General features: G+C 41.3%; 2 protein-coding genes across 3 annotated transcripts in view; one reads left to right on the top strand and one right to left on the bottom strand.

Annotated features, from left to right (window-relative positions):
• DDX55 (DEAD-box helicase 55) overlaps positions 1 to 9482 on the top strand; it is a 23823-nt gene extending 14341 nt beyond the window's left edge. The window contains exons 11-14 of the mRNA XM_033954587.1: positions 243 to 357; positions 713 to 881; positions 2978 to 3270; positions 8386 to 9482. Of these exons, the coding sequence (XP_033810478.1) occupies positions 243 to 357; positions 713 to 881; positions 2978 to 3270; positions 8386 to 8538 (730 nt within the window). The 3' untranslated portion in view covers positions 8539 to 9482. The remainder of the gene's footprint in view (positions 1 to 242; positions 358 to 712; positions 882 to 2977; positions 3271 to 8385) is intronic.
• Positions 8726 to 22112, bottom strand: EIF2B1 (eukaryotic translation initiation factor 2B subunit alpha). Of its 2 annotated transcripts, none has more exons than XM_033954589.1 (9): positions 21965 to 22112; positions 21298 to 21396; positions 19257 to 19393; positions 19052 to 19168; positions 17292 to 17404; positions 14732 to 14800; positions 14539 to 14614; positions 12553 to 12678; positions 8726 to 9946 (listed from the first exon to the last, which is right to left on the bottom strand). In XM_033954589.1, the coding sequence occupies exons 1-9, from the start codon at positions 21975 to 21977 to the stop codon at positions 9791 to 9793; spliced, it is 906 nt and encodes a 301-aa protein (XP_033810480.1). In that variant the 5' UTR covers positions 21978 to 22112; the 3' UTR covers positions 8726 to 9790. The 2 variants fall into 2 exon arrangements, with proteins under 2 accessions (XP_033810480.1, XP_033810479.1); XM_033954588.1 differs by lacking the exon at positions 21965 to 22112 and adding an exon at positions 21497 to 21825.
• Between the last annotated feature and the right edge of the window lie 45 nt (positions 22113 to 22157).

Raw genomic sequence — 22157 nt, 5'->3', positions numbered from 1 at the left:
AGTTAAATGCCAGAGCTGCGATTTTGTACCTAGCACCTCCATGTGATTGACGTGATCAGCGGCCATCAACCACGGCGCTAGTTAAGTTACAGAATCCAGGCCTAAATGAGAGAAGATCTAGACTCTTAGACTTTAGTGCCATCTAAGGTTTTTATTGTTTGTGGCCTTGGTATAGACAATGTTTTGAGAAATTTTCCATCACTGATAGCTCTTTCACAACCATAAATAATCCTTTACCACAGTTCCTTTGTTCATCGATGCGGAAGGACTGCCAGAATTGGCCATCACGGTAGCGCTCTCGTGTTCTTACTTCCCATGGAAGAGTCCTACATCAATTTCCTCTCCATAAACCAAAAAGTAAGCTGGGCATTCTTTTAGAATAAAATGCACATTACAGATGGTGGTGACTGAAAAAAAAAAAAAAAAAAAATATATATATATATACCGTATATATTTTTTTTTAACTTGAAGAATATTTTTGACTGTTGAACTAGATGCCTCCTGAAAGATTTTCATTTAATGGCATAGGGCCAAATGTACCTTTCTTTCTTCCTTCCTATAGAACTGTAGTGAATGAAAATCTAAAGGGATGGAGATTTATCTGACAAATACTTGATTTTGGTATTTTGAATGGTTACTGATCTTGCTATATATTAAGAGGATGATCCGTAACATCTTTGATATAACGAGCATGGTTTGTTTTTTGTTATAGTGTCCAATGCAGGAAATGAAACCGCTGAAAAATTCGGTAGACCACCTTCCCAAGCTGAAATCTCTGGCTTTAGCTGACAGAGCAATGTTTGAGAAAGGAATGAAAGCTTTTGTGTCATATGTACAGGCCTATGCAAAACACGAATGCAGTCTTATCTTCAGAGTCAAAGGTAACATTCCTAGTCCAAGCTACATCTTCCTGTGCACCCACAGCCACTCCAGAAGACAAAATATTAATTGATTGATTGATTTCTTATCAGTTTTGCTATTAGCTATCTTTCTTGGTTGCCAGATTCATTCTGTCTGATCAGATTTTTAATTTACTCTCTAGAAGAAACATATGTTCTAAACATAATTATCACTATCTGTTATAGTTAACTTTTTTTATTAGTACATTTTGAAAATTACAGCTTCCAAACAATACATAAAGGCCCATTTTTATGTGCAAAACTGTCTTCTGTATAGAAAAGAAACCAAAAAGGGGGGAGGGGAGACGTTTCACATTATGCTGTCTTCTGCAAGCTGATCATACCTTTCTATCAGTCAAGAACTTTTCTACTTAGGGAGGACCATAAAAGGCAAAATTTAGAATCTTGACATTTAACTGGACCCTTCCATGGGAACTTCAAGAAAATTGTAGTTCTTAGTGCAAGTATCCTTCCTTTTTAGGGGAGAATTAATCAAAGGGCACTAACGATTAGTGCGTGCTAAATGCTAAGACACCCATAGGAATGTAATGTGCATCTTACAATTTAGCGTGCGTTAATTTGGTTAGTGCTCCGTGATGAATTCCTCCCTTAGTTGAAGCAATAATACCCTATGCAGTTATGCGGGCTTGGTTTCATCTGGAAATAGCAGTAGCTTCTGACCACAATACAAGAAATCTTTTTACTTTTAAAATATATTTTCAAAACCATTCTTTTATCACTTTCAGAGAAAAAAGTAATGAAGAGGGTAGCCCGCATGGTGGTGATACCTTGTATTTATTTATTTATTCATTCGTTCACTTTTCTATACCATTCTCCCAGGGGAGCTCAGAACAGTTTACATTAATTTATTCAGGTACTCAAGCATTTTCCCTGTCTGTCCCGGTGGGCTTACAATCTATCTAGTGTACCTGGAGCAATGGGGAGATTAAGTGACTTGCCCAGGGTCACAAGGAGCAGCTTGGGTTTGAACCCACAACCTCAGGGTGCTGAGGCTGTAGCTTTAACCACTGCGCCACTCTCCCCTTGTAAGACTTCTAGAAACCCCAAGAGGTCAGAACTTCCAGCAGTCTTCGCCACATCAAAAGCTCCCTCTTCATTCTCCCTGGCAACATTTGAGGAAAGATAATAACAGTATCTTGTCTTACTACTTTTCTTTTTGATTATTAAAAAAAAACCCAAAAACTTAAATTGAACCTTATTTTTCAGACACATAAATTACACTGAGCCAGACACTTCAGTTTTGGGAGGGCAACCTCTGCTAAGGCTGTAGTTTTGCAAACTTGCCCTCTTAGTCCTTGTCTGGCGATAGTTATGTTGCATAGGTTAGCCATCTAGGCAAAAGGGTACACAGAAAAAGGAGAAAGAGGAAAAAAATATAAAAATTTAGATTAGAAATTTAAAATATAATTTGGTTACTTGGAACTTGATTGTATTAAGCTCCCATTGCCACCAGACACAGACTAGGAGAAATCCCTTAATCAGTCCCTAAATACAAAGCTTTTCAACCCAGTCTTTGGGGCACACTTAGTCAGATTATCAGGATATCTACATTGCATAAGAACATAGAAATAGCCACACTGGGTCAGACCAATGCTCCATCCTGTTTTCACAGTGGCCAATCCAGGTCACATGTATCTAGCAGAAACTCATATAGTAGCAACATTCCATGCTACCAATGCCAGGGCAAGCAGTGGTTTATCCCATGTCTGTCTACACCACTCAGGATTTTGTAGACTTTAATCATATCTCCCCTCAGCCATCTCTTTTCCAAGCTGAAGAGTCCTAACCTCTTTTTCCTTGTTCTAGAGGTGTTCCATTCCCTTTATCATCTTGGCTGCTCTTCTTTAAACCTGCATGCACTTCCCATGCATATGGATTGTAGATATCCTGAAAACTTGACTGGTTGGGTGTTGGATTTCTTGGTATTCTATTGTGTATATGATTTTACCTGTACAAATAATACTTTAACATTTTAGTATATTTTTCTCTAGCTATATATTTTATATTCAGTAATAATGCAATGTTTAAGAAATTTTAACTAACACTTTTCATTTAAGATCTTGACTTTGCCAGTCTGGCACAAGGGTTTGGATTGCTGAAGATGCCAAAAATGCCAGAACTGAAAGGGAAGAATGTTTCTGACTTTACTCCTACCAATATTGACACAGACTCTATTGCATACAAAGATAAAAACAGAGAAAAACTGAGGCGGAAAGTGCTAGAAGAACACAAGAAGCAACAGCGCGAGAGCAGAGAGCAAAAGAAATTCTGCAAGAACAAAGCTTGGTCAAAACAGAAAGCCAAAAAAGAAAAGAGGAAAAAGGTTGCTGAGAAAAGGAAACAAGAGGAGGTATGGTATTTAAAATGTAGGTAATCACAAGTTGCCAAGAGGAGCACATCTTTAATGGGACATTTTTGGCTTACAGGGCTGGCCCAATCATTAGCAAAGACTAGGCAATTGCCTAGAGCAACAAAGAGCAGCTGCAGTCAATGCAAAAGAATAAAGCCTAATAGCCACATAAGAATAGCTATACTGGGTCAGACCAATGGTCCATGTAGCCCAATATCCTATTTCCACATTGACCAAGCCAGGGTACAAGTACCTGGCAGAAACCCAAATAATAACAACAGTACCTGGCAATAATTCATACTTCTTTAGTGTCCCTCCAGACAGGCACAGAAACGGATGGTTTATGCTCCTCAACCATCAGGTGGAGACTGAGATATTGACTTTTGGCTGTAGTATAAGTTGGCTGTGCAATCCCATCTACAGTACAGTCAATCTGTTCTCAATCTCCAGCAGGTGGAGGTGGTAAGCCTGTGCAGTCTTTCCTTGGTTTAGTGTAGGGCCTGTTGGATTTGCTTAGTGACCTTCTTGTCACTGTTGAGGGTGCTGGATTGAGCTTGGGGGATCCTTTCGGGGTCTGTCCAACCTCGGGTGTGCAACACTTGATTGATTGAGTCCCTCCCCCCCCATTTCCCCCCAAATATTTTGGTATAGAGGTGCCTCAGCTGTAAGCCTTGCCACTGTTCTGGCAAGGCAAATAGATTTGAGAGCCAGTGGGGTCTGCTCATTTGTAACATGATGTCCTGGAAGACCCTTAAGATTTATCCTCTGGAAGTTGCTAGAGGCACAAGTCACCAAGATCTTTGTCAAAAAGCAACAAGCCCCTAAAAGGTAAACTTCTAAGGTGTCCACTGCCCAATTCCTAAGCCACATACAAACTAAGAGCAAATAGTCACTTATTCCACACTGGATTCCAACTTAGCGATTTCTGGGGAGAGTGGGAACTGCTGCACCTACTACAGCAGGGGTACCCCCACTTTTTTGGCTTGCGAGCTATTTTTAAAATGACCAAGTTAAAATGATCTACCAAAAATAAAATTTTAAAAAACACAAAGCACACTGTATGCAGAGAAAATGTTAATTGTCATTTGTATTTTGGTTTTTTTTAGAGGTCAAGGCAGATGACCTTAAAATATACAATGTCACCTCAGTAACTATACAAAAATAGACAAATATATCCCCTCCCCTTTTACTAAACCACGATAGCGGTTTTTAGCGCAGGGAGTTGCACTGAATGCCCCTCGCAGCTCCCGATGCTCTTAGGCTCCCTGCGCTAAAAACCACTATCACGGTTTAGTAAAAGGGGGGGCCATTGTGCAAAATATAGACAGCAGATATAAATTTTCAAAACATACATATTTTGATCACTAAATTGAAAATAAAATCATTTTTCCTATCTTTTTGTCTGGTGATTTCATGAGTCTCTGGTTGTACTTCCTTCTTCTGTAAAGCCAATATTTATTTCTCTCTCCCCCCTGCCTGCCTGTTTTTCTTTCTCTATCCCCCCCCCCCAAGCCACCATGCTGATTTCTCCCTGCTGCTTCCCCGAGCCAGGCCTGGCACGTACAAGCCCCGGGCCCACAAGACTTCACCTCCGACATCAATTCTAATGCCAGGGAGGAAGTTCCAGGCCAGCCAGGCAGTTATTGGTTGGCCCAGAACTTCCTTTCCGATGCCAAAATTGACATCGGAGGTGAAGTCTTGTGAGTCTAGCGCTTGTACGCGCCAGGCCTGGCTTGAGGAAGCAGCAGGGAGAAAAAGATCGCAAAGGCAATGCGATCGACTTGCGTTGCCTTTGCGATCTATTGGTTGATCGTGATCGACCATTTGAGTACCCCTGTACTACAGCATTGCCTATGCCAAATAACCCCCAGAGCAGCACCTTAAGGGCCCAGACTTGAAGTTACTTGATAAGCAACATCATCTTGAGGGCAGTACCAACCTGTAACAAGCAAGTTCAATATAGGGAGAAGGAAAAGCCACTCAACATTCTTTTCTAGTAGTAAAGATGGCCTAGCAGCCTAGATCACTGAAGCATGATACAGGAGAGCCCTATTCCTTGAGGGTCATCTCTGTTGAGACGCAATGAAGCAGAAAGGTCTTAACTGGTTTGTTCTCACCTAGTTTCTACTGTGGGAGCTACTTCCAGCTGAAGTACATCTGCTACCTGAGAGCCTGAACCTCCTTCCACTGAAAAAGTCAGATAGGAAGTCTCCCAATTTTCCTTCGAAAAAAGGTCCTCAGCCTCCATGGGGTCTGACTCTGCAGGCAAAGCCAGCTCAAGCAGATCTTTCCTGCGAGGCCAAATCCTCACATAGGACAAGGCCAGAAAATTCTCTGAGCCGCCAGTGCCTACCTGGCACTCTTGGGAGGAAGCAGAGGAAAGACAACACGCTGAAACCTTCTGCACAATGTGCGATAGCGACCAAAAAAGCAAATAACAAGATGTTGGGATTAGAAAAGGGATGGTAAATAAGACTAAGAATATTATAATGCCTCTGTATTGCTCCATAGTGTGACCGCACCTTAAGTATTGTGTTCAATTCTGGTCACCTTATCTCAAAAAAGATACAGGTACTCGTCGACTTATGACCGCAATTGGTTCCGACTGACAGGTCATAAGTTGATCAGGACGTAAGTCGGCCTATGTTAATTAAGGCAAGAATATTAGACTGGGTAATATTTTAATCATCTTAAAGCAATCTGTTAACAACATATTCTTTCTTTCTAAGTCAAATTACAGTACAATTGTGGAAAAACATACAAAAATAAAACAGTACAGTAAAGTACATTTAATTCCTGGCACCACTGGTGCTTGGCTGCGGGTTGTCAATATCTCCTTCATTAGGCGATGCTGGTAGAGTTGCTCTTTTCATAAACATAGTGAGCTTCGTCTGAATTGTTTGGGTTTAATTTTGTTTTTTTCTCTTCATAAATTTCACAATAAGGACAAAATGTATTGCGTGTCATCCGTTCAATCCTCACAAATTGTTCAATGTTTGGGTCCATGTCTTCAAAATGGGCGAGGAGTTTATTCAGTAGAGATAAACCTTCTGACAATTCCTTTGTGGTGAACATTCGTTGTGGCACTTCATCCTCTTGGTCTTTCTCTAATTCTCTTATTTTTTTCTTCAGCCACTCTTTCTTCTTCTAATTCTATCAGCTCTTCATTCGTAAGTTCCCCTGATTCCCAGTCTAGCAACTCCTCAACATCTTCCATTTCACATTCCAATGAAAGGTCTTTTGACAGTTTCACTATTTCTTCACGAATCTCATCAAGTTCTTGTTCACTGTTAAATCCAGCAAAGGTATTCACATAGCGCTTAACACACTTTTTCCATACTCCACAGCCCAGCTGTGTCCTCTCCAAAGCAAGCAGGGAGAGGCCAGTTTGTTAAAACTTTATGTAGCAGCATAAGTCACTGCAGCAGCAGCAGCAGCCAACTCCCTTCCTTTGTTCCTTAATTTAAAATGTTTTGTTCAGTGTTCATGTTTTTTATAACCCCTGTATTATCTGTAAATTGAAAGATTTGTTCATCGCTTAGATATTTGAATAAGCAATTAATCAAATACTTAATAAACTTGAAACTTGTTTCATTAAAGCTCCAGAGGGAGGAGGCAGGAGGGTGGGAAAATTCTGGCCTCCAATAGCAGGTACCTTTATGGGCCTATGCCAGAGGCTTGAAGATCCTCACCTCCAAGCAGGGGCCCCCCGAAAAATAATGGAAAGCAGCACCCCAAACTCAATCAGGGAATGGCCCATGGGTCAAAGCCTGGAATACAGATGTATCCAAGGGACTCAATCAGCAAGGTACTAGATATAGCCTGGTGTTATGGGAGCTTGGCAGGAAAACAAAAAACCAGCTGCACCAATCCAACCTGCATCATCTGCTGAAGGTATAGAAATGCTGACTAGCTTCACACTGCACCTCCTGTTATATTGATTTTACTGGAATCTGTTTTTTCTCTTCCTCTATCTGCTGCTCAGAGGCTATCATACACTGATATGGACTGGTCGAGCTGGATGTTAGAATGTGAGATTTAACAGCTGTGTTGTAAACATAGTATGGGCTGTGGGTTGGTTAGATGGCTTCATGGCAATGGAGGATTTAAGTTTGATATCAGAGCCCAGTTTCTGTTTCCTGAGCTAGCAAGGGCTTGAATTATTCCAGCCCCTGGAGTGGTGCTATTCTGTTAGACTTGGATATACATGTACCAGGAGCCACAGCTCTTGCCTCCTGATCAAGAATTGATGCTATAATGGCTGAGCTAGATGGGAAGTAGGGAATTTATTAAAAAAAAAAAAAAAAGGCAGAATAGGATAGAAGTCTCTTGTAGTTGTGAATGAAGGTTGCAAGCACTGCATTCCCAGTAGAGAGCAGTTCTTCTGAGTGAACAGGAAGCCCAGGGGAGCAAGAAACTAAACTTTCTTCCTGTAGTTCTCTGCTCATTGGAAGATTGCAGTATGCATGCTGGTGCTTTCTACCCAGATCAGATGCTTGCATGCCCTGTGGTTTGGTTTTTAAAAAAAATGTAATCACATAGCCTCCCATGGTTAGGACATCATCAATCATTGGCTTACTGCCCAGTCGCAAGTATAGCTCTATGATGCTCATAGTCCTGCACTGTTTTCATGAGAAAGAGAATAGTATGCATGGGTACTATGCAGAGTTATGGCTGCACTAGTATATGGACAGAAAGCCAGGCAATACTGATAAGCAAAGTGGTCAGATGCAATTCCCTTCCTTCTCATCTTTAAAAAGAGACCAGAGTGCCAGGTCACAGTATGAGTGCAGGAAGGAGGATAGTTTGTGGCAAAGGCTGAGCGGGAGGCAGGATGAATGAGTACATAACGAGGACAAAGCTATTGAGTGTTGGAAGGCATGGGGATGTTGTGAAAGAGTCCACTAGTTATTCGATTTTGCACTTGAACCAATTATTATTGTTTATATAGTGTCCGTTTAGGGACTTGACTCATAATCACCTCCAAATATGCAGTGACAGAAAATATTGCTTTGCGCTTAATTCCATTCTGTAGCAAGCTGAATCTTTTAGGGTTCCACCACTGTACAGATGCACTTCTTCTCATTTAGATTGTTTTACTTGCTTTGCCTGTAGGGCTTCGAAATGGAAGAGGAGGACCTGGATGATCTGCTAAATGACACAAGACTTTTGAAAAAACTCAAGAGAGGTAAAATCAGTGAGGAGGAATTTGAGAAACAGTTTTTGCACAGTAAAAGGAAGGTGGAGGATGAAGATGCTGATGACTGAGGCTTCGGATCAATGGACTTCCTCTGCTTTGAGAAGGGGTTCTGCAGAGCTTACATACTATACAATAAAACTAGGTAAACAAAGTACAATGAAGTTGAAGTATCATAACACAGTGCCCAAGAAAAGCCACTGGACTAGCGACTGATGCTGCTTCAGTGAATGCTAATAAGGCATTTGAAACAATTTATTTATTTCCACATCAGTTTATTGGCAATAAACAGCATTCATTTACAGTTTTATAAAATAAAATTCATTGTTCAATTCTAATTGCTTGGGTGACTTTATAACTTAGGAAGATATTAAAACACTTGCATCTTTGTGTGAAAATGTCTGCTGAGGGCTAATGTAGTCATTACAGTAGATGGGAGCCCAGTGCTGGTAAGGCGTGGAAGGCAATGAGGGTGGAAACTACAAGGAAGACAAATGGCAAAAGAAACAAAAGGCGAGACCCGTTTAGGGCAGTGTTTCCCAAGTCTGTCCTGGAGTACCCCCTTACCAGTCAGATTTTTAGGATAACCACAATGAATATGCACGAGGCTAATTTGCATACACTGCCTCCATTGTATGCAAATTTGTGCCTTATTGTGGATATCTTGAAAACCTGATTGGCAAGTACTCCTTGCCAACTTGGGAAACACTGCTTTAGGATCAGGCAAAGTGCTGGTTCCATAAATCTGGAACTAGGTACTCAGGATTGAGGCATGAGTGACAAGCAGGACAGACTGTCCCCAAGTGTTACACAGTTCTTGATGTCTGACAACCTTAGCCTGATGCATTATGGGACCTTCAGCACTGATTTTTAATAGGTAGAAACAGGCACTGCCACTCCCCCACTACTTTGGAATATAAATTTAAAATCAGAACTGGCTAAAATGTCTCCTCCTGGAACTGGGTGTACTTAGCAGCTCTGACATCTGAAACATATGTTTCCATCTCTTTATAAATTGTAAATGAAAAATGTTTGACCTGGATTAAAAGTAAAGATTGGCAGATTCTTCTTCTTTTGAAAACTCTGAATTACCTGAAATGCACTTAATTCCAACCGAACTAGTACTCGTATGAAAAAAAACAACCCTCTTATGTATAAATATTCCTGATAAATATAATTGTTGGGGTTTTTTTTAATAATTGGGTCTGCTTGAGACATATCTCAATTCATGGTTGATCTTTAGAAGGCTTTGTGATTAGATGGACCTCCCAGAGTTTACTGATGCTGTGCCAATCCCAAATCTGTATACTGAACTGTTTTTCATTAAAGATATAGTTTAATTAGTTCATCACTAACAGCTGAGGGAGTTAACACTCCTAGATCAGTAAACAGTAATGTAATGAATGAAGGGGAAGTGTAATCGATCCATGGGTGCTCTTCTCGTAAGTTCCGCACCGTTTTCAATGTGTCTGCCTTGTACTGGGGAGGGAAATACATTATTTGTTAGACAGAAAGAGGCAAAAATGGCAAAACTTGAAGCATTTGCAATAACCTGCATGCAGTTAATACCGGAGTTGTCAACCTGGTCACTATGTTTTCAAAATACCCACAATGAATATGCATGACCTAAATCTCCATACAGTGGAGACAGTGCATGTACAGTATGTTTATCTCAATACATATTCATTATGGATAGCTTAAAAAAAACAGATTGTGAACCCACTAAGGACTCCTAATCTATGCTTTAGTTATAGGAAAGCAAAATGATGACTCTACCAATTTAGGTATATTACCGGCCGTATCGAGATGGAAGAAGAGATTCTCTTTCTCAAAGGACCCTCAGCCACAAGAGGGCATCCGCTCAAACTCAGGGGCGGGAAATTTCATGGCGATACCAGGAAATATTTCTTCACCGAGAGAGTGGTTGATCCTTGGAACGAGCTCCTGGTGCAGGTGATCGAGGCAAACAGCGTGCAAGAATTTAAGAGCAAATGGGATGCCCATGTGGGATCCCTTAGAGGGTTAAGCCAAGGGAACCTGTCACCAGGAGTGAGATCCCTAGGATAGTAGACTTGGGGGTGGGTCAGTAGAGTGGGCAGACCTGATGGGCTATGGCCCTTATCTGCCATCATCTTCTATGTTTCTACTTCACAGCATGTTTACTTATAGCTTTTTACTTATTCACTGGTCTTCAGAAGTGCCAGTATTAGCCAATTGATTTGAGTGGCCAAATACTATGTGGCACTAGCCTCCTCATCAGACCGTTGTGTTGTTTTTTTTTTTGTTTTTTTAAATTGCCAGCCGCGGCAGTATTAGCTCTGATGCTCAGGAATTCTATGAGTGTCGGAGCTAATAAGGCTGCAGCCAGCAATTTAAAAAAAACAACTCATACAGCTTCGTAAAAGGGGGGCTAAAACAGACATGGGCAACTCCGGTCCTCGAGAGCCAGAATCCAATCGGGTTTTCAGGATTTCCCCAACGAATATGCATTGAAAGCAGTGCATGCAAATAAATCTCATGCGTATTCATTGGGGAAATCCTGAAAACCCGATTGGATTCCAGCCCTCGAGGACCGGTGTTGCCCATGTCTCAGCTAAAACATTAATTCGTCCACCTTTAGGAAAACACCTTGTCTGAAGGACAGTACCAACATTCATCCCGATCATTGGCAATTTTGTGACAAAACTGCCAATGATCGGGATGGTGTGGAGCTAAAGTAGAAGGGGTAACTATTCAACTACTAAAAGGGGACTTTTTTCTTGATACAGTCTTTGGGCGAAACATGTCAGAATGACAGGTCCCTTCCTGATAATTACTGACAAAGGGAAAACTCAGAAAAAGAAAAAAAGATAAGTTGAAAGATTAATTATTTATTTACTGAAGTATTGAAGCGCTAATACTGGCACTTCTGAAGACCAATGAATAAGTAAAAAGCTATAAGTAAACATGCTGTGAAGTACTGTTTTTGGAGAACATGAGTGATAGTATTACAGTACAAAGGATTGCTGCACACATTACTTACTCTACCAATTTAGGGCTACAATACCAACTCGGCTGTGTCAATGTCAATCATCCCTAGCAACCACTCATACCTAGGTTTATACCACTAGTCTTTTCCCTCCCCCTCAATCAGATCTAGCATTTCTCTTTCTCCCTCTCTTTCCCCCACCTCACTCAACCAGCCACTAGGATCAGCAGCTCTGTTCTTTCCTCCCCTGGCCAACATTTCATTTTTTTTCTCTCCCCAGCTCTACCCCCACCCACCTCTAAAGGGTAACTGCGCTGCCCTGTTGAAGATGGCGATGCTGACGTCAGGAACAATAAAGCATTGCTCCCACCTTTAGACACATGTGGGGGATTGGGAGGTATAAAGAGACTATCTGGGGTAGCCAGAGACGTGTTCAGGGTAGTTGACTGGGTCTACCACTGGCTTATGTGTCTTGCATTGAAGAACAGTGGTATAAGGGATTCTAAGTTGCCCTCAATACAGCAGTGATGTATTTGCCTTAAAGGAGGATACCCAATCTCGGCTCCCATCAGCGAGATCCCTGCAGCAAACCATTGGGGGAAAAATCTGTTGATAGTCACCATACTTTTATCCGCTGACAATGCTAAATTTAGTATTAGTTACATTTAGAGCAATATTTATTTATTCAATCTTCTATACTGTTCTCCCAAGAGAGCTCAGAATGGTTTACATGAATTTATTCAGGTACTCAAGCATTTTTCCCTGTCCCAGTGGGCTCACAACCTATCTAATATACTTGCGGCAATGGGGGGATTAAGTAACTTGCCCAGGGTCACAACCTCAGGATGCTGAGGCTGAAGCTTTAACCACTGTGCCACACACTCGTCTGTTTTTAAATAAGATTACATAAATTCTAAATTTAAATCATTCCTGTACATCGCTTAGAATGTTAATAAGCGATTAATCAAATATTTAATAAACTTGGAAACTTATAGTAAACAGAAGAATGCTTTGATGGTAGGATCTTATGAAGCTCTCCTATTCACTGGCCATTTGACAATTAAAATAAGTACTTGTTAGTGTTAACCCATTGATATTTCAACATTTAAATACTTACTTTAAATTTATCAGGGACATCTTGCTGATTGAGAGGGAAAAGCCGTACAAATTTGAAACTTTCTGCTACTACATAAAAGGGCTTGTTTTGAGCTTTTGCACAGACCGCCATCTGATTTGTACCAATCTGTGGAAACAATGTTTGCTAAATTAATGACATTGAATAAATAATTGGTTAAAGCAATGGTGCTTCCTACTTTCCCTTTTAACTCTTTGTGAGAATAGAAACAGAATAGAGACATTATCCAGCTAAGCAAAATTATAGTATTATGTTCTTATATAACATTGGTTTCAGGGAGCCATTGATTAATAAGTCCTTCTTCTCCATCCACCATCTTCAGCTTATTTCTTAAATTTCCCAAAATTGTGCGGTCAGTCTATTATGTCAACCAAAGGTTATTTTATAATAAGGTAAAGTGATGTGGTCACCTCAAGAATAAATTTTTTTGGGGGGAGGCAGGGAGTGGGGTTGGGAACCTTATGGTAGTCAGATAATCTACAGTATATAAAGTGTAAAGTTTCCAGAATAGAACAAGCACAGAGAAATACTTCAGAGATTGAACTTAAAATAGCTTATTGTCGAGCCTTAAAGGAATATAATATGGGTTACAATTAGATGAAACTAAGAAGTTATTACAATGGAAAAATTCAAGCTGCTATGTCTGTGCTGGTTGAGTAATAATATCATGAACAATTTTCTGGAAGAACCAAAAGAGGAAGGCAACAGTATACTGACTGCCCAATATGTTGCCAGTTTTACAACATCTAGACTTGTTGATTATTATGAAGAGCAGAACAGTGGGAACTCAGGTGCTATGGACAGATTTTACACCTGTTGACAGAGAAAGAACTTGTAAGAACCTACCACAAATAAAATCTACAATCTGTGCTCTTGATGTGGTATCTACTCCACAAGGTTAAATTGATAATGCAGACACTAACCACATCTTAGGGATTTGATTAATATTTCATTGAATAAGGGCAATATGTCTGCCTCATTACCCCACCTTTAAGAAGCTGCCTTAGGCTTTTATTTATTTATTTTTTTAAATTGCCAGCCGCAGCAGTATTAGCTCCGATGCTCAGGAATTCTATGAGTGTCGGAGCTAATAAGGCTGCAGCCAGCGATTAGAAAAACCTAATACAGCTTCGTAAAAGGGGGGCTAAAACAGACATGGGCAACTCTGGTCCTTGAGGGCCGGAATCCAATCGGGTTTTCAGGATTTCCCCAATGAATATGCATTGAAAGCAGTGCATGCAAATAAATCTCATGCGTATTCATTGGGGAAATCCTGTAAACCCGATTGGATTCCTGCCCTCGAGGACCGGAGTTGCCCATGTCTCAGCTAAAACATTAATTTGTCCACCCTTAGGAAAACACCTTGTCTGAAGGACAGTACCAACATTCATAAGGCCCTTTGTGTATAAAGGTTGCCCTTCCTTGATGTAGAGATTTCAAGAAGGCATGGTCTACATCAGGGGTGTCAAAGTCCCTTCTCAAGGGCCGCAATCCAGTCGGGTTTTCAGGATTTCCCCAATGAATATGCATGAGATCTATTTGCATGCACTGTTTTCATTGTATGCTAATAAATCTCATGCATATTCATTGGGGAAATCCTGAAAACCTGACTGGATTGTGGCCTTAGAGGAGGGACTTTGACATCCCTGGTCTACACATATCTCTTGTGAAATGTGGGAATAATACATTTGTATGGGGAAAACTTCCACGTTGGCTTTTACACTTGCTCAACCGCCCATATAGGTTTTAAACAAGTAATTGTTTTGGCTAGATTAGATGAGAGATAAAGGGCATCATTCTCCAAAATCCTATGTAGATTTAAACTATTGACCAATTTCAAATACACCATTATTTGGAAAATTAATCAAATTAGTCATAATCTCCCTCAGATGAAACTTGAAATGAATCTTAGATCGCAAATTATCTGCAGCTCCAAATAAAGTCCAGAAAATACTTTTTCAAAGTTACCTTATTAATTATTCCTCCACTTTCAACTACACCTTCAGCACCAACTATAACAAGATCCACTTTCTCCATCACATAACTGGAGAGGGGGGAAAAAAAGCATTTAGTTTGCAAGCAGTTCTAGTTATGGTACTTCAGAAGCACTTCAAGATAAAAGGACAGATCTCCAAAGATTAATATTGTGACTTCTGCTCACCCAACTGCGGCATCCAAGATTACAATTACAGGAACATTCAACTTTCTCAGTTCTGTTGCCATGGTCTTCCTTGAAGGGCAAATTTCAAAAGTTCAGAAACAAGTTTGTATACACGAATCCAAAGCCTGTACTATTTGTTAATCACTGTAGTGTGCATGGTTCTTGAAAGCAAAGCAGATTTTGTGGTCCACTAGGGATAGTATTAACATTCATTAGGCCCTCTGTGAATAAAGGTTGCCCACCCCTGATGTAGAGATTTCAAGAGGATGTGGCCTACATGTATTCTCCTTGTGAAATGGGGGGGGGGGGGGGAAGTGTCTCTCTTTGCCTTTCTCATTAACTAGGTATTCCTGAGGGCTGGTTCTGCTATTAGCAGACTTCATCAATGCAAGTCTGCATCTTCTCCCAGGCAGAGGTACCAACACTTAGAAAAAAATACCTGAAAATAATAAAACTGCAGAGCAGAAACACTTCTGAGCAACTTGCTTGCAGAAAACAAACTGAGGGAGCAGAAGCAGCTCACTGGAAAGGAGGTGGAATTGAAAAAGATGACTGACAGTTTTCTGCAAGCAATTTGCAGGTTCAGATGCAAAACCTTAAGGTTCAGGATCACTAGACACATTGAACTAGAACAGCTTTTATACTTGCTGAACAGCATATATAGGTTTTACTCGTAAACAAATCATTTCAGCCAGGGGTTTACATGAAAGATAAAGGACATCATGCTTCATAATTCTATGTATATTTTGCCCACCCTTGAAATGAAACCACATTAACATCACAGTCTCACATAAGCAGTTTGTAAAATGGGACAACTGCATATGAAAGTGTTGGCCCTCATATATGTGGAAGTGAGGGTATCACAGTTCCATTTGTAAATGTCAATATCTCCATGTGGAAGCTGCTAGGTTGATCCTGTTCATTTTTTTTGAATGGTTATACAATATTTGTAAAATGGCTGCTCTCACTGCATGTGCCAGCAAAATACATGTGCACTATTGCAAGTATTTTAGAAAAGGCTCTACATCAGCAGATCCTTTTCTAAAATACTACTGGAATGAGGCACATCTCATCCTGTACATTTCAATTCTGATCTCTACATTCTGGGCCTGATTCTCTAAAAGTGCGTCCCGATTTTAGGCAGCTGTAGGCGTCCTACAGCTGTCTAATCAGCCAATCGGGATGCACGTTTTTTTAAAAAAATGCTCCCCAGGCAGGCCGCCTATATTGAAGGCGAGGCCCGCAAGACACCTAGGCCCTGATTCTGAATAGGACGCCCGGGAGAGGCGTCCTATTCAGAATCGGCCTAAACTAAACCCCGATTCTGTAACCGGCGTCCATGTTACAGACGCGGGTTAGAGAAACGGGTTAGATTAGACACGGCCCACTACACTTATCGTGGCAAGGGATCTCTCTGCCGCTATAAGTATAGCGGGCCGCGGCCCCCTGACCAGGAGGGTGCCCAAACCCTCTGCCCGAAGACGCACTCCCCCCCCCACACTACCGACCCCCCCCTGACATTACCGATCTCCCCCTCCCCCCGACAATATCTTTCGCTGGCAGGAGGGTGTCCAATCCCTCCTGCCCGAAGACGCACCCTCCCCCCCCGGTGCTAACAACCCCCAAACCTCCATTCCACCAAACCTGTTCTTAGATGGGTCTTGCATGTCTTGAGCCGGCAGGCACGCCTCGTCGAAATGAAGCAGGCCCGCCCCTTCCTGGCCCATCCCGCCGAAGCCTAAGGCCTGATTGGCCCAGGCTCTAGAAGCCTGGACCAATCAGGCCTTAGGTATAGCGGGTCCGCCCATCCCCACTAAGTCTAAGGTCTGATTGGCCAATCAGGCCTTAGATTAAGTCTAAGGTCTGTTTGGCCAATCAGGCCTTAGATTAAGTGGGGATGGGCGGACCCGCTATGCCTAAGGTCTGATTGGTCCAGGCTTCTAGAGCCTGGGCCAATCAGGCCTTAGGCTTCGGCGGGATGGGCCGGGAAGGGGCGGGCCCACTTCATTTCGACGGAGGATTGGGCACCCTCCTGCAGGAGGGATTGGGCACCCTCCTGCCAGCTATCGATATTGGCGGGGGCGGAGATCGGTAATGTCGGGGGGGGGGGCGCGTCTTCGGGCAGAGGGTTTGGGCACCCTCCTGGTCAGGGGGCCGCAGCCCGCTATACTTATAGCGGCAGAGAGATCCCTTGCCACAATAAGTATAGTGGCCACGTCTACTTACAATGTAGGCCAGCATTTTGCTGGCCTACATTTTAAGCTTCTCCTCTACTAGGGAGACGCGTAGGGCCGCCTAGGTTCAGCCTAAGGCCCTTAGACGAGCTTAGGCATCTTGCGGGTCTCCCTAGGCTCCCAGAGGCGCCTTCAGGCTTGCCTGGGGAGCATTTTTTTAAAAAAAACGTGCATCCCGATTGGCTGATTAGACAGCTGTAGGACGCCTACAGCTGCCTAAAATCGGGATGCACTTTGGAGAATCAGGGCCTCTGTGTACAATAAAGCGTTTTAAGATGGTGTAACGTCAAAATCTAATGATAGATACAGATAAGTGGTGCACTTGCCCTGATAAATCTGGCTGCGACTCTGTAATATACACACTGAAACGTTTTTTCGCAGCTGCAGCTTCTTTCAAAACCCTCAGAACCACTCTGGAGTAAGCATGAGTCAATATTCTCTGTTAAAAGAAAATTTCAAAAATTCATTTGTCAACAAATTAAGATAAACTTATTTGTTAATTAATAATATCTACCAACTACAGCTTCTGGCTGATAAATGAAAGATTTATGTTTTAAGCTGCAATCATTTCCATTTTGTTTAGAGAAACAGAACTGTCTAAACTCTCCCCACAATTTACATGCTGTTCATTGATTCAGGAGACGCATTGTACCCTAGCTTGTGCATTACCTGGTGATCATTCAGAGAGAGTTTAGGCTCAGTATACTGGAAAACTCTCACTCTGCTTTGTTTTACACTCCTCCAGCCAATTTTATGGGTTTCCCCCTTCTGACTGAACATTACTTTCCTCAATTGTCAAGAAAAGTATTTCCAAAGGAAAAGAGCTGCCTGGTTAGCACTAACGGTAGTCTAAGTCAGGCTTTTACTGCCCTTAATTTTCCACAGGAGTGACTAACACGCGGAAGCTTAGTACTGCAGGTTAGACACTCCTACAGAGTATGACCAACACTGTTTGTGATCAATCCCACAAGCAGGGAGTCGTGGCAATCCTCTAACCTGTTGATATTGTCAATTGTAATTTATTTATTTTCTGTCCTATAACATAATTGGAGTTTCTTTCCTTTTTCTTGTGAAGGTTTGGATTTTATTGTAAACTTTTTTGATGCTTCAAGGTTATTGGTTTCTTGATATACCGTCTATCAATCCAATCACATTCCCTCTGCCCCAAATACTTTCTCCTCCTGATGCCCTCACCTTTGACACCCCCTACATCATCTAACAGAAACCCCACCCTCCCCTAGGTTCCACCTTACAAAACCAAGGTAAGAAATGGTAATTGTCAAAATTAACATGCAGTTACCCTGAAACTTTTGTGTTAACTGTTGGAGGTCATTCCTAGCATCTTGCAATGCAGTTAACATAGATAAAGGTTCTTTAGCATGTGTTAACTACATTGAAAGTAGCACATTTGAATTAGCTAGACTTACGTAAATGGGATTAATTGTACTATATTAAATTAACATGCAGTAATTGTAAGGCACAACTCTTGCCCATTCACCATCCTGTTCCATGTTAGCTGTTAATGCGTTAGTTGCCACATTACGAGCAATATGTCCGAATAGAAATCCAAATTTAAAAAAATATATATATATTTTTTTTACATCTCAATCCAAAATATTAATTAAGAATGGATATATCATGCTGGAAACTGGATGATCTTTTAGTCTTTAGCTCATTTATAAATATTTTATTAATCATCCTTTGAAAGCTCCATGTTTCCCTGTTGTTTTCACTTCTAAGAAACATAGAAACATAGAAAGTGACGGCAGAAAAGGGCCAAGGCCCATCAAGTCTGATGGTTCTGGATGTTGTTCTTTCTTTTAATGCCAATTCCTGATTCCTTAGCTTACTAAGGTTCTAATAATATACCTTTCTCTTGTAAGCATGCCCCTATCCTCTGCAATGTCAATTTTCTGTGGGATGTAAGCATAAACTGCATCATTTAGGTTTTCTAATAAATAAAAATTGAAGTCTTATCTTTTTAAGAAGTTTCTTAGCTGTCCTAGTGGTTTTGAGGTTTGTAATTTGCATCAAACCAATTTTACTGAGCAACTGCAATGCATAAGACCTGCATATGGCTACTTACCGCATCATCTTTTATAAAAGTATGGCATAATTTAGCAATCTTGTTTCTTGACAAAGATATTCTTGCTAGGAAATCTTCCCCTCTTTCAATCATTACCTTTTTACATTTTGAGAAGTCCTGCAAATGTGAAAGTCAGACTTATCAATGGGTAGGATTCATTTTTATAAAAAGTGTGTTGAAAAATTACACAGGCTATTAGACTTACAGATTGCTCTAAAAAAGTCAGGCTAATGAACCTTAAAAAAAGCTCTCCTCCTGATGACACTGCCACAGAAGAATCAATTCCTGATAGAGTTTCAATGGCCTCTTTCAGATTTGCTCTTAAGCCTTGAATTGTTTCACCTAGAAAAAACAGGTACAATCTATCATCTGATTAATATACTATTTCCCCTCTCCAATGTACAGACATTTCACATTTATTCACTGCCCAATCCTGAGAAGAAATGACTCCGCCTATCTAACAGAGTAGGGTGTCTCCAAAAGATATTCCACCTGAAATCTTTTACAGTTAAAATTCCCAACATGCATCAATATAAAGTCTACCAGGCAAATTATTGTATATACTCAAATATAAACCAAGGTAACCTTTTTTTCACCAAAAAAAGGAGGAAAAAAGGTTATCTCGAATATAAACCAGGGGGATGTTAATACTCAATTACAGTGCCCTGCCAGGCTCTGCACCCAACCCCTTCCCTCCCTGCCCGGCTCTGCATTCTGTTCCCCCTCCCTCCCTGCTCTGCCAGGATATGCATCCAGCCCGCACCCTTACTCCCTTGCCTGCCCCGACAGTCTCTGCACCTAGCCCCCCTCCCTCCATGCCAGACTCTGCACCCATACCCCCTCCTTCCCTGCCAGTTTCCCTACCCATCTCCCCTCCCTCCTGATGACTTACAGGCTCCACTGGGCCTATCGTAAGTCCTGGTGGTCCATCGGTGGGTCGGGACATGAGGAATCCCTCCTGCCTCTAAGAAGTTTTACCTCCCTCCCCCCCATACCTTTCGCATCCCTGATTGGCTGCCATGAGAATTTAACATTTTAGAAAATGTCCAGAGCACAGTTTGGATTTTTGGGGCTAGACTGTTTTAACAACAAATAAGTGCCAGAAAGGTGCCCAAACTGATCAGATGTCCACTGGAGGAATGAAGACATGACCCCCCAAATGATCTGACTGAAATAGTACATGCCTGCCTGTATGATAGGTTCAGATGTTATGGCCAGTCCTAGTACAGTAGCACACAGGTTCCTGGAGTAGCCTAGTAGGCGGTGTAATGAACTATAGCGATGGGGACTCAGGCACATATTCTACTCTTAACTACTATACTTATGGAGGAATATGGGAGCCTTCCAAAACCTACTGTATCTGCTTACAGGTAATGCCTGCACATAAGGACTATTGGTATGGTATACAGTTTGTTCCGGTAGGTTTTGGAGGGCTCACCATACACAATAAGGGGGTTTGGTGAGATGTGTACCTGGGCCTTTTTATGTGAAGTTCACTGCAATGCCTGGATGTCTGTGTGGCCAGTCTACTAAAAATGATGGCCCTTCCTACATCCCAATGACTTGTTTTCTGCATTTTTCTTTTGGATGTGTTTTTTTTTTCTTTTCAAAAGTAGTTCAAAAAGTACTGTGAACAAGCACATCTGAGAAATGACCATTTTTGAAACAAAAAGATAAACGTTTTTCGACAATGGTCATTTTCACTACTAGATTTTTGTGCATGTTCCGCAAAACAGCCAAACTCTGATTTGGACATCATATTGAAAAAGCACCTCCACTTATATCATGTGGTATAAATGTGTAATTTTATATTCAGAATGGCAGATGAAGGGGGTACTGTATTTGACTGAAGACAGCCCATTGCCTATTCAAGGGAGTCTTAAAAAGAGGCTAACATGCAATCACTGAGAGTATGGCGCAGTGGTTAAAGCTACAGCCTCAGCACCCTGAGGTTGTGAGTTCAAACCCATGCTGCTCCTTGTGACCCTGGGCAAGTCACTTAATCCCTCCATTGCCCCAGGTACGATAGATAGATAGATTGTGAGCCTGCCAGGACAGAGAGGGAAAACGGTTTGAGCACCTGAATAAATGCATATAAACCATTCTGAGCTTCCCTGGGAGAACGGTACAGAAAATTGAATAAATAAAAACAAATAAATGTTAGCTATTAGAAGAGACGTTACAATAAAATCACATTGTATCACATTCTTGTATTCTAAATAGCCAAGGATCTTCCATTATTGTACCTTTATCCCTCTTCAAAAATTCCAGTAACGTTCGAATAGCAGCTACAGCAGATGCAACATCTGGATCCTTTTTCTGAGTTTTAAAATAGTCAATTATTTCTGAAAAATATGTAGATCAAGCATGTATTAAATTGTTTTAGTAGCTTAAAACTATATTTTACAACTAAGCAAAGCTTTACAATGAATAATTAAAAAAGACCATTTTGTTGCACTCTGAAATGTAGGCATTCCTCAGTTTCGGGCATTGTAGTTAGCTTTTTTGCAGAGCTGGCTGTGAGACTGACAGTTTGGTCTTCTTTCCTTTCTCTTTGGCACACTGTAGGTACTATTGGATGCAGATTCTGCTCGTTGTTATAATAATGCATCCAACAGAGTACTGGTGATCCCTGAAGCAGGTGGTTATCCACCGAAACATGGCCCCATATCAGATTTGCTTTGCTAATAAAAGAATACATTATATTCTACACTCGTGCAGGAAAGTTCTTGTTTCACTCCTACATCTGTGTGTCTTCTGAGTTTTCAGACATTTTAGCACCTTAAATTCTAGCTAAGAGTCCTTCTCGCATAACATCTATCCCCCCCCCCCCCAATAGAGCCAAAAGGTGATAGCCCTATTTTTTTGCGTGTATTGGTAAACTTTTGCTAACGCCCAGTTCTTCCACATTACCTCCTGTGTCCATGGTTTCGGCCGGGTGCCTCTAACTGAGAACAGGCCGGAAGGTAAAGAGAGCACCACTGAGAAGCAGCAGCAACAAAGGGGACATATTTTAAAGGCGCACCCGATCTTCTACGGTGTTTCATCATGGCCAAACTTATTCTCTAGTTTTTCTTAATATTGTGCGATACTGGTAAAATTTTAG

Source organism: Geotrypetes seraphini, chromosome 8 (assembly GCF_902459505.1).
Source record: "Geotrypetes seraphini chromosome 8, aGeoSer1.1, whole genome shotgun sequence".
NCBI classification, from domain to species: Eukaryota; Metazoa; Chordata; class Amphibia; order Gymnophiona; family Dermophiidae; genus Geotrypetes; species Geotrypetes seraphini.
The sequence above is the reverse complement of the archived record's forward strand: the minus strand, read 5'-3'. Positions and strand labels throughout refer to the sequence as shown.